Source organism: Atta cephalotes, assembly GCF_000143395.1.
Source record: "Atta cephalotes unplaced genomic scaffold scaffold00018, whole genome shotgun sequence".
Classification (NCBI taxonomy): domain Eukaryota; kingdom Metazoa; phylum Arthropoda; class Insecta; order Hymenoptera; family Formicidae; genus Atta; species Atta cephalotes.
This window is the reverse complement of record NW_012130082.1, coordinates 3,398,744-3,412,718: the sequence shown is the minus strand read 5'-3', so window position 1 is coordinate 3,412,718 and position 13,975 is coordinate 3,398,744. Positions and strand designations below refer to the sequence as shown.

The window sequence follows — 13,975 nt, the reverse complement described above, 5'->3', positions numbered from 1 at the left end:
CATCGATATTGTGCGCCGTATGGCAGATGAGTCAGAAGAAGTGACGAAGGAAGGACGCAACTTGTGTCCTGGTAATCAAAGAAATTTCACCTCGAGCGGGCTTCCCCGCTTTCCAAGAGCTAAAAATGCTCTCGTAACGGTCGATTTATTGAAAAGCTTGACGTCGACCCCATTTCGTTTTGAGAATCGATATTATCAATTTTGCGCTGCAGAGGTGAACGACGGGCAAAGGCACAGTTATCATGATTTTCACTGATTCAGATTCAATTCATTTCTATTTTATCATCCCACTATAAATAACGATCAGTTTTTAATAGGTAATTACAATCGTAAGAGTGAACGAATGAAGTTACAAATTTAATTGGATAATGTAATCAAATAGCAAATTTCTATTGTGCATATAAATCGAGTAAGCGACACGCAAGATTCTGACGTTGATTGCATTTCGTTCATAAAAAAAAAGGATAAAAACAAGAAATGACGATATTTGTTACATCGCGGAGACAAAGTCAGCCTTTGCTGGTTACATTTTGCCCGTCGCTGTTACCATCTTTAAAAAGCGAGCTGAAGTAAAACGCAGCAACATCGCGGGATATTGCATCACCGGTTCAGGCCCTTTACGGTGGTCCCAAGCGAGCTAGGAGCAGAACATGAAACGATTAAGGACATTTCGCTAGCTTGGAAGATTCTCTCTCGAGACGCAGCAAAATCTCTCGTCGGAGACTTGTTAAGGTTAATTTCGCCATGCAATTCGTAATGGTGTGCTTTTGTAAAATTGGATCGTTCAATACCTTTTAATGTTCCTAAGTTTTCTCTTCACACTTTATTAAATATCTTTTAATGCCTCCTTACATTTCTTTTTATATCCCGATAATTAAAACGCGGGGAGTAAAACGCGGGACGCGAAGCGCGATGCAAACTCGCGATAAAAGAACACTATGGAAGACACTGAATTAATTTCGTCAACTGGTTTAAATGTTAAATGATTCTCCGCCTTCTGTTTCCTGCGGATGAGATACATTCTGTCGACTCATTACTCTTTCATCGTAGCGTTGCTTCCGACACGCCAACGCGCCAACGTGTACTCACGGAAATTAAAGAAATCTCCCTCGGATCACATACATGCACGCTATTACCAGCGCCAAACTAATCCTATTATTATAATAGGATTTATGAAGCGTAAGTTCCGTAATAAAATTTCGTTGTCAGTTGATGTTATTGGATTAAGTTTGTGTCGGAAAACGTCCGTTTCCAACGAAATGAAATTACTCGGTGTCTTATGCCGTGTATTTTAATTGCCATGCGTCGATCGCTATTAATCTAATGATTTTCTTTACCGAATTGATCGCTATATAAAGAGATAATGTGTCTCCATTGACAAATTTTAGAAAAAATAATTCATATTTTCCGAGTATAATTCTTCAAAGCGATTATATATATTAAATACTGTGTAAAATGAAAGTTTCAGAAGATAAATTAAATAAATCGTATAAAACCAGATGTAACGCGTTTATATCTCTAGGAAATTTCATATAAATATTAGAAACAAATTTCAAAAAATAATAAAAGAAATATGCTGTTCTGATAAAAATAAAGAGTTTTAGTAAATTATTTAAAATTGTTAAATCTACAGAAATAAACATTTAGAGCATGGACATATCACGGTTTGCTGATCGAAATAAATGTGATAGGTGAAAGTTTTACAGGAATTAAAGCAACGGGACATGATCGACATGATCCGTATGATAGGTCTTTCATTACTCTGACGGAAACTCGTATAATGCATGTGCACTATTATTAGCCCATTCTGCCCAGTTATTCGGACCCCTTTTTTCATGCTGATTGAATGATCGACGTGCAACGAATTTTTCCTATGACATGAAGCAACTCAATTTGCCAAGGAACCATGATGTACATTGTGCAAGATCAAAACCGATAGCGTTAATTAATTTCGGAAAATCACAATTTCTCATCTGCCATGCATCAGCGACCTACAATGCCGAGCTATTATTGTTCTACAGTACTATGATAGCATTATATGCAGGCTCGAGAGTGCATAACTGTTAATTCTGTTACGAGGCAGGAAAATGTCCGCGACTGCTTATAGCATGAGAATTCTTCCTTTTTCAACAAGACTTCCGCGCATCGCAGTCTGACAGAGCATTATATATAAAACTCAAATGATGTAGTAACTACCACAACTCTACCTCAATACTGCCTTTAATGCGCGCTAATATCATATTAAACAACTAGAGAAGATCGGACCATTACCGTCAAAGAGCGAAATAAGTAGGGAATTAGTTATTCATTATTCATTACGATATTAAAACTGAGTGAACTCCGGCTGCTTTCTCGTGATGATAAGTCGCATGGAAAATTGGTCATTTATTTCACGTACATAAAGCTAATATGTGATGATTAGTGCCTATGATGAGCTTTCATTGTACGCGTTATTTGTAGAAGCAATAAACGTGTCTACAATAAACATTTGCTCTATAAATTATTACGCCGTATTTGATGAGTAAAAATTTACAGAAATAATAACTGTCATGCTACAAAATGTTGGACAGTTAGTTGTTATTATGGATAATACATAACCGGAAGATGAAAATTTCACATTTACGGTAATTTAAGCAATTCCCAATGTATGTCGCAAATTCGTTAGATTTATATAAATTCCAAATGTATTAATTTTGTAATTAATTTTATAAATCAATGATATTACATTTTGCAGGAGCAAGATAACTTTTAATAAAGATTAATAATAGTTTAAATGAATTTAATTATTATAATACAACATCATAAAATATAAAATATATCCTTGATAAAAAAAACGTCTTTAATCAAAAAAGATAAAATATTCATACGATTTAACAAACATTGCGTGAGTCAAAATTTCCGGGAATATAATAGGCTGTCGTTCTCGTTGGATTAATTATTCCACGAATTGCTTGTTAAAGACGTCGAAATTGTCGTGGTGCGTAACAAGGCAATCCGATTGAAAAGTTTAAATTAGTGGTGAGCATGAAAGATTGACGTGCGACCACCCTGTAATTTCAAATTTGTTCGCCCTTCCCCATTCGTGTTCCCTTTATCACTTTTATCGCACGCGTCTAGCAATTGAATCAAAGGCGGATTTAATCAGTAACCTTCCACGCTCTCGCTTTCCGTCATTAGAGTACCATGAATTTGTGAGCGGTCCTATAATTTCGTTAATTTTCGTTAAATTAGTACATCGAAGCGATATGATTGTAAAATTGCGCTGTTTTTAATTCCATTATATCTATAGAAGCACAACTATTGCGAATAAAAGTTCCTTCAAAGCTTAATTTATGAGTAAAAAAATATGAGTTTAAATGGAGAATATAAATTTTATAAGTAGAAATTAAACCGATAAAAATAAATCAAATAAGAGAAATAATCCTATTTTTGGTCAAAATAGATTTTACTTGATAATATTCATATGCAAATTTTTGCAATATAAAATTCAATCGCAAAATAAAGCTGAAATATTATTATCTCAAATTACATTGATCATCAATTTAATAATGCTTCTAATAAGCATTCTAAAAATCTTAAAAAACTGCAAAGAATTTATTGCAAAAAATTGTATTTGCAATTTAAATATGTATATTATCAAGCATTTAAATCCGCTTTAATCAAATAGAATTATTTCTCTTATTTAATATAAATCTTACAAAAATATAAACTGTTATTTGTTTTTAATCTTTGTACACACACACACACACACACACACACATCTAAGATGTATAAATAATACTCGCGATTTCTCGAAAATATCTATTAACGTAAAAGAGAAACAGCAAACATTTTAATCAAAGTATTTGCTTTAAATCTATCACTTTTTGTTATCTTGTTATCTTTTTAGTTAGCTAATTAGCATACGGATATCGCAACAAAAAATGCTTCATAATGTGATTTATCTTCACATCGAAATCACTATTTTAAATCTTTTAAATCAATCTTAATACATTCTTTTCGACTATCTCCAATGTCTCAAAAATTTATTTCGGTTTTTCAGTGATAATTTATTACGATGAAAATAGTGAAACACGTATCTTTTTAGCGTTCATTTTCAATAAAAAATGTAGTTAATTGTTTAACTGCGAATTGTTATATTGCTTTCGAAATGCAGGTCAACCTTATTAATGGAAAAATAATTGGAATGTGGGAGTTTAAATACGTGTTAGCATCATTTAAAGTGAACCACGAGAATCATACATATACATCTAATACTTCTCCTTAATGACTTTATTTAAATCATACCTGTATTTATTACTGTATTAATACCTATATTGATAAATATCAATTTTAGATATTTATATTAAAGTTTCTCGTGATTTATTCAAAGATAATATCTTCCACATCAGAGAAAAACCGATATTTGTTTTTGAACGATTTATTTTATAATACTTATTATATATACACACACATATGTCGTCGATTCAATTAAATTTAAAAATTCGAAGTAACATTGTATGTCTTAATTTTCTCGAAAATCAATTATTTCATTAATAATTTCTCTCAATTTCCAGAATCATATTTATTATATAACTACTAATAATTATTAATAATTTACGTTTTAAAATTTAAAATTTTTAATGTCATAATCGGAAATTATAAATTAGATTCTGCATTTTAGTGAAATGTAAGCACTTCGCATTTCGCTAGTAAGATAAGATTTTATGTCATTATCGATCTCGGAATGTTATGTAACGGTTCCAATTTGCACTATTCTTCCGATTATAAATCTTCCTTTAAACAAACATTGACGATGATATCACTGTTATTCTTCAAAACTAATAAAGCTCGAATGTTCGAAATTTTGTAAAATTCTCAGCTGGTGCAATAATACGAACCTAGGAATCGATGAAAGGACGTCAAAGTACGAAGCCAATGTGCGTCGATGCTCGGGGATGCCGGGTTTTCACAAAAGATCCGCAAACTCGGAGGAAATTGCTTTCTCTCTCCTCGCTTAACTCAATTATTCGTTACTTTCGCCCCGTTAAAGCGCGTATCGCGAAAGTTATCCTTTCTTCTCATCCAAAATTGGCGCGTGCGCACAACTAAAATGCGTTATTGTGCGTTTAATCCTTAACTCCAATCACGGAAACTCGATTTCAACTCCCGTAGGTCCTCTTTCCTAGCGAGTTTTCGAGAAGCTATCCTTTAAACTCTCATTCTCTCGTCCTATTTCGTAACATTTGTGTTACTTAACTTAGTTCTGTTGATGGTTGCTTGTGCGGATAAATGCAACAAACGACAAATGAGTTACGTTAAAAGAAATTTTTGTTCTTTATTTATTATAATTACTGGCGTATAAATGATAACGCAACGAATAAATAACAACGCAAAGCACAACGCAATTACGAAAATTCTAATGATGACACGCAATATTTACGTTGTACGTCATATGACTTTAATATGAAATATTACACACATATTACACGTCGATGTTAAATTCGATCAATTAGCATAATAATTATGATGTAAACGTTGCGTTCTTATTCGCCGCAATTTTATCTCAAATATCTGCAGGCGAACTATAGGTAGAAGTCGGTAATTACCATTGCGATTCGTGAAAGGGCATAATGTAATTTTACTAAATTAATATTGGCGTATGATTATCCGTTTTGTAGCTATGTTTATCTTCGAATACAACTTTAATGTACCGCACTGTGTGTTGTATAGTTTACGCATTACAAACCATTATTGTTTTATTTTCGCAAAGCTGCCTCGCAATAGTACAAGTTTATCCGTTTTCGTATTACCGTTATTTAGGTTACTCGCGTGTTAAGTTGTTTACTGGCAAATGTAATGAAGATTGAAGTTAAGACTAGGAAAGTTAGATGCTCGTTCGTTAATTTGCTTAGTATATATTATTTTATTTTTCTACCGTTTCTTCGATAAATATTTTCCGATGAATTTTCGTTGAATATTTTTAATAAATACAGTTTCATATCCTCTATTACAGAAACAAAGTTTTCTACGTTTTTCCTTTTTAAATTAGGTTAAAAAGATGATATTAAATGTAATTTATAAATTGGATTTCTGTCTCTACACATCTTTTAAATTAAATTATCGTTCTGAAGAGCGACTGAAATTTAAGTTAACCTCTGCGTTTTTATTTGCTCATTCTATTTTTGGTGGATATAATATGTTTATTATAAGTACAATCCGGTTGTATTTATTAATATATATTTTTAGCAGAATTATTTTTATTTCTCGTATACACATAAAATGAATTAAACGAAACTCAATGGAAATGTTTTTAAGATATCCCATTGTTTTTAATAGACTGAATAAAATCTCAATCGTCTCCGTATTTATTTTCATTGTTTTACATTTTGCAAATGTATCTACGTATTAAATATATGAGAGAATAAAATTCATGAAATTCGCCATATGCCATCTCGTACCAATCTCGTCTCTTCGTCAACGTAATAGACGACGAATCATGTTTGCCAGCAGATGATACTCATCCGTTAATTTCTATCCGACGTACCATATTTCCCAACTGACTTCCCGCTCGTCGTACACGAAATTTCGAAACGCCTGTTTCGATTCCAGCGGAATCGCGACTTACGTAACATACGTAACTGTACGTAGTTATGTTATTTGTGCTCCAGCTGGCGCATAAGAGGTGCACATTCTCCGTCTCGGCAAACTGTAAAAATTGGTATTATGCTTTGACGGTATCCCGGGAACCCTTTCGATCGAAAGTGCGATCAGATTGGAGAATTCTTTTTTTTGTTCCCTCTCAACGGTGACACGGTCCACCGACCGTTACATAGTATACGGAGAGATATAGATTTATTTCATCCGCCGCACTGTTACACGCCTCGAATGCTGATGGGATCTACAGAACGCTCCAGTTTTATAACCCAGTCGCGAGTTAGTATCGCTTTGTCGTAAATAGGTAACGCCAGCTGCGGTATTCACGTTTGATTAAGTGTTGGCGTATGAAATAGTACAGAAATCTATTGAAAAGGATTGCCAGCAAGGAAATCTAAACTAATTATGCAAACAATGCTTAATTAGTTACATAATATATTTTCAGTGTATTTCGGAAATATGTATAAACTTTTATGGAAGATATGTAAGTTTCATGTTAAATATCGTAAAGTTTATTTATTATTAATAAAAAATTTATGTTTAATTAAAAAACTTAAATTTTTGATCAAGAAGACTATTCGAGTAATTAAAAGAAAACACTATATCACATATGCAAGAAAAAATTGGTATATTGATTATGTTGCGTATTAATAAGTGAGAAAAAAATTGACATATTGATAACTGAAAAATTGATTTCGCCACTAATGATTTATTCACAAAAATGAGTTATGTAACTCAATAAAGCGTTTCACAGATCAAACTCCGATAATACTTTTTTTGCCTATAAATTGTAAAATAAATCCAACAAACAATTTTTTTTTTAATAGGAGGAGAAAGAAAGAGAGAGAGGACCCCCAATTTGTAAATTTTTTCGACCTCATATTTTTTTTGTCTACCCACCAAAACGCATGCATTTCGATGATTCTTTTGCAATATTTGCAAATGGGCGGAATATATAAGCGATCGATTTTATTGCACTATACTATTGCTATATAGAGTATTTGAATCTTGTTAAATATCACTCATGTCGATTTACAGTATTTTTTTCTTAATATCCTTAATAGTATTTGTATCTTTTGTTACAGTTATTAAATATTCAGTTTTGTTTTCATAGATAATTTTCGATTAAAAATTCCATTAAAACAAAATTCATTAGAAGTAAAATAAGATCGTGTAATTTGTCCGCAACTTAAACATAAAATGTGCAAAAATCCCGTAAATCTCCAATAGATTTATAATTTCAAAATATTAAAATATTAGAAAATGCACTAACGAACGCGTGATATTTAATAATAATAGTAATAATAATAATAATAATAATAATAATAATTCATGAAATTATTAAATCATTATTTTATGCAAATTGAATATTAAAAATTAAGTTGTTAGTTTAATTTTTATTATTTCATTTTCATGAAATATTGGTTATTTTTCTTTTTTTCAATCCTTTTTAAATACTTAGAGCTTCTTTTTATGTTCCGTAGTACCCCTACTTTATTAGCCAAATTATGCGTGTATTCGCTCGCATGAACACAAGAGAGCCCTGTAGCTATATACTCTTCGTATCGTAAATTTCTAACACGTAGCGGTGCCCACATGTTGTCCATACGCTCTGAAAGTTCCGACTGCGAAAATATGCAACAGTGGTTCGAGCTCAATTAAACTCGGCACATTAGTCGAAGCGTTCATTTTCAGTTAACGCAAGAAATACTCATATTATGCTAGACTCATGTCGTTATACCAGAAAAGTTAAAACTAATGAATTAATTTTTACAGATAAGTATCGGATACAAGTCTCGTTGAATGAATTATGACAAATTGTTGCATTGAAAGCTTAATAATGAATCTTTTTGAGAGTTAACGATCCTGCTGAGCTACTTTCGCAGTTCTTATCCCTAAGAGATGTATTCACCACTATAAGAAGTTGCGATTATGATGGCTTTGCATTAGCGCTCGTTGAAATAGCATAAAATTAAGGATGCGTAGATAGCTGGATATTAAATGGCCTGATTTGACTTCGAAATAGTTAACATTAACTAAATTATAGACAATTACTATAATTATCTTTCAAAAAAATGTTAAATCACAGTAGTACTTTTACTATTTAGACTTGCAGATTATATTATTATACTAAAATAAATTAATGTTTCAATAGCAGTATAACAATACTATTTCAATTTGATTGCGTATTCTTTAATAGTAATAACGATATATTCTGAAGTAGCTCGTATAAAAACAAATAAAATTAAAAGAAATCTAATATTTATGGAAAGAGCGAATGAGATATCTAAATTATTACGTGATTAATGATTAATTTCGCGAATTAATGAAATATAGCGCGAGCGCTCATATTTTAATCCCGAAAGAAGTAAGATATCGTACGGAGCGTATTGTCAAATATAAATCCCTGGGCTTCATTCGAGATTAACTGCCAAATTTGACTTCCATCAGAATCTCAGTTTAGCCCAGCGTTTCGCAGCGCGGGCATAAACTTCAAACTTCGTTCAAAAGCTTAACGAGCCCCACGATCGTGACTGCGTTTGCTTCGACACAAGCCAAGGTGAGAAAGTACTTATCTTCAGCGCCGAAGGGACTTCTCGTGTTGTATGTCTCACAGGCGACCCACTTTCCGTGCAGCTGTAGGTACAACCAATCCCAGCCATAGCCAGCTGCGGCTACGACGGAGCTTGCGATAAGCGCAAAACGAGCTTTCCATTACTCCTTCGAAGACGCGTAAAAAGTTAAGTACCTTGACTTACGTACTACGTAATAACTCAAGGTTTGCCTTAATTAATTTCTTTTTGTAGCCGTCGTAAGGTTGGGCGTGTAATTAAACCCAGCATTTAATATCAACGCTACTTCCGGCTTACATGGTCCATGTAATTGCGATGAAGACGCTTGGAGCATTGCACAGTTTTGTCTCGTATTTTTCAACAATTCTACCCAGCGATAAACAAACGGCTCTTCGGTATACTCAATTATTAAATGCAAAAGTGTTGGACGTTTGAAGTTAAAATATCTCAGCGCGTCTTTCAGATAAATTTGTATCTTTCAATAAAATAAAAATGATAAAAACTGTGGAGAAGCATTCGAATTTATGAGAGCAGCAATTTTTGGACAATTTTATTACTTTTTTAATATTATATAAAATTCATTATGAAGAAATATTATAGTGGCATAAATTACGGATAAAAATAAGCAAACATAAATAAAGTACATAAATTAAAATCTTTATACATGAAATGTACTTTGCGTGCATAATTGTGCATATTGTGCGTGCACGTAGTATATAACAAAATTTTAATTATATTTTCATCTGTTAAATTTTCCAAATTAGATAAAATAACAATTTATATTTTTTATGTGCCGAATAACTTCACGAAAAAAAATAGACGCTCTAAATTTTAATTGAATAAAATTTTGTAAAAAAAAAATGAAAAATACATTATAAACAATGAAAATACATATTATCCATACATATTTTCTCATATTTTTATAGACGTTGCGCGCGCGCAATAGTGAGGTCTCGATTACTCCCAAAAGCTTTCCATCGCTCCATCTTCAATTACACTTAATTGCCACGACGTTCGCAATAAAATGGTCACTGCACTATATCTGTCGTTTGCGATAGCTACGCTGCTGCTTTTTCACGCTAAAATGTTTGCTGGGGCAATAACGGAGATAGGAGAACTCGCGAGAAACTTTCCCATTTTTGATGTTTTTTGTTGCGTAGCGTCATCTTAATTCATTTGATCTTGTAAACATTATTCGAAGACAAGATCTATGAAAAGAGAATGTAATTTACAAAGGAAAGAACAGGAAAAATGACAACATTCATGTCCAATGAATCAAGGATCTCTTCCAAAAGTTCCATCAAGGATATGATGTTAGCAGTCAAATTATCAAAGTTCTATCGCGATAAACTTCATATTTAAGCAAGAACTTCAGAAAGCAATTATCTTAATCCGGTACAATTTGCATTCTCCTTATTACGTACATACACACATGAAATTAATTTTATTCGTATAAAATATAAATTCCGATTTACTCGCGTAAAAATATCGAAAATTATGGCAATATGATCTGTATAATGCAAGTTTATCTATAATTAATTTTTATGTCGCTTTAAATAGTTAGTTTTATTTGGAATAAACAGATCCGATTCTTGGATTCGAGAAATGAGAAACTGAAATTCAGTGCATGGTATAATAACTGATACATGTGACTTGGGACACTGTTACACGCTAAGATTAACGAGTAATTCGTTATCGGACTATGCGGTTCGTCATTGTGAGACAAGCAATCGCTTCGGACGTTTATCCCCCCATGACTTTTAATTAGAAACCACAATGATGGACCGTCGTGGACATTGTGTGGACGATACTCATTTCGAGCGTTATAATATACACGTTAGTCAGAAAGACACCCACGTATTATCGACCTTGTGACAATGATTTGCACGCTCAATGACCTCGTTGCATAATGAGGTGTCGAGAGTTGCATTGGGACCATACAACCACACTCGTCTGTTCTCTCTTTCTATGGTCAAATAGATGGAACGCCGTGTCATTCAGCAATAGTTGGTAAACATTCATTTATTTTCAAAATCAATTTTTTGCCGATTACAAAAGCGTTATAGTATCCATTTTATTTTTGATAAAGTTGGACGTAAGGTTCATACAGTGTTGATTAACAAGTGCTATATCATTCAAATAATTCGTTATAATCTTAAATAAACTTTAATATATAATAATAGTAGTTATAATTAACTGTTCGAGTTATTTCTGGATGCCTGACCATAAAATGAAAAAGCTTCAAAATAAAGTACTTTTAATGAATAAAAATAAAAATTTCTGTACAATAACGTAGATTTGTATTCCGATTAAGTCATTATAGACAAATTATTTAAGTGTAACTAGCACCAATCTATTATATAATATTCATTAGCTTCATTATAATTATATTATTGTCTAAAAGTACAATCTAAATTTCAATGATGTAATCGGCTTTTAATATTACGTTGTACATTGAATACTTATTAATTTCCATTATTATATCATTTAATTATAACGTTATTTTATAATAAATGGATTTTGTTGTTAATCGTTTTATGTATCATTTCATTTCTTCCAATGTATTAAATACAATATCTGTCTCTATTATTACAGATATTTTATTCTATTTTATTACAGATATTTCATTCTGCTTTATATTCTTAAATGAATTCCGACTTTATGATCTTTATGATTGAGAATTTGATGATTGATTTTGAAATATTTTCGCAAAAAATATATAGAGCTCAAAGGATAATGTTCTATCTTTTACTCACTTGCCGATAATTAATTAAAGTCTTTAAAGATCGCTGGTTACGACAACGAGCCGGAGGTGTTTCTCGAATTTCGAAGCAAGATAGAGAAAGCGAGCAATGCGAAAACGGTGGTTTTCTAAGTTCATTGGAAAAAGTTTTGTGGCTATATTCGCACCCCAAAATTAACATAAAAGACCGTCTTTGCTATCTCAAACTTAGACCTTCACCGGAGAAACTTTAGAAAGGTCAGAGACTGCTACAGGTTTTCAAAGTTTACTCGACAGCGAACGCAAACGGGCATCATGTCTCGTTATTCACGCTGTCCGATTTCTTTCGCGCTCGCACGTATTTGCCGTGAGCTTGTGTTTGCCGTTCCATTAGCCAGAAAAATGTATGAATATGCAGCAAGAAGACGGTTTACCCATATTGCTCACGTCATACGGATTTACGTGTTAGTGTCCCCAATATCGTACTTAATTATATTTCCTAGCGACGAAAAAGTTCTCTAGTTTCGGATTAGTCCTCTAATTATGGAGCCATTAACTGGACATCGAAATTATTTTCTGTTCACATTAGAGTGATTTTTATAGCATCCTCATGAAATTTTTTTCCGGTACGTTACGTTTTCCGGTACGGTCCGATACGTTTTCAATTTAGACTGGATTATTTTATGTCTCTGTATGTGAACAAAATAATACAATTCACAAACATTATTTCTTTTCACTTTTAAATAATTTACTAATATTGTAAATATCAGTTATATTAACAAAAAATTATATTAACAAAAGTATAAAAGAGGATAATGTTTTGCAATGATAAATATTTTATAACATTAGATATTGAATATACACCGACTTAATGCCAAATTGATGACGCATACATTGCGGTGCGCATAATTAGTGATGTTTGGAATTATTAATAGAAGGATTTATTACTCCCGCTGTATATACGTAGCATCTGTACATCACTTGATGATATACACTCATATACTTTCATGTAGCATGTAATTATTGAAATATACATTCGATCTGAAGATAGAAATGTACATCCAAAGATAGTAAATTGGAAGTTATATTAAAGTTATATTAAAGAGTCCAACGGCGAATTTTATTAATAATAATAAACCGCAAAAAATTGTGTGTTATCAGCGTAATTCGTCAGTTTCACTCTTCGAAAAAAAAAAAAAAAAAAAAAAGAAGAAATAGCGGACAATAATAAAACGAGCAACTGAGAATGATGACCGTGCGATAAAAGTTGAGAAACACTTGTTAAAATACATTGAATCAATTAACTCGTACGGTTGTTCATGTAGGGAGTTACATTACCTGACACTCGTACGTCCCATTGTCTCTTTCTTGGACGTATTTTATTTGAAGGGTCCAATCGTCCGAGCCCTCGGGATGCAGTACTTGAAATCGCTCGTCGTTCGTGTATGTGAACATCGAGCTTGTTAAAACGTGAAAGTCACGTCGCCGGATCCACGATATCTGAAACACAGATATTAATTGACACACACAATCAGAAACAATATAAATAAATATTCAAATAACTCTTTATTAATTATTTATTTATAAATTTTTATTAAAGTTTTGCTATTTATTTATCGGTTTCTTCAATTTTTTATTTATTAATTAATTTTACAATAAGAAGTAAAACATAGATAAAATATATGGTAAAAAATATGAAAAATGAAACATAATGAAATAAAATATGCTGAATTAATTCGCATTTTTAATATAAAAAATACTTTAATTTAGTATCCAAATTAAATATCCAAAAAGATCTGTTTAATTTGATAGATACGTTCATAACGATATATGAGAGATATGTATTGGATTTTAATTAAAATAAGTATTGCTAAAAAAAATAGTGAAGTTATATCAATACATATATATATATATATATAATATATTTGTAGTTGATATAAATTGGATTAACATAACCGATTGGATTCCATACTAAAAATAATGTGTCAAACTATTTTTAATGCCTCTTGACGGGCATGACAAAATAATTATTTCTACAGATATA

The 13,975-nt window shown here is 31.8% G+C and overlaps 1 protein-coding gene across 1 annotated transcript in view; it reads right to left on the bottom strand.

Annotated features, from left to right (window-relative positions):
• Nucleotides 1-13,975, bottom strand: part of LOC105618763 (hemicentin-2) — a 153,412-nt gene that overhangs the window by 85,981 nt on the left and 53,456 nt on the right. The window contains exon 3 of the mRNA XM_012200293.1: nt 13,270-13,431. Within this exon, the coding sequence (XP_012055683.1) occupies nt 13,270-13,431 (162 nt within the window). The remainder of the gene's footprint in view (nt 1-13,269; nt 13,432-13,975) is intronic.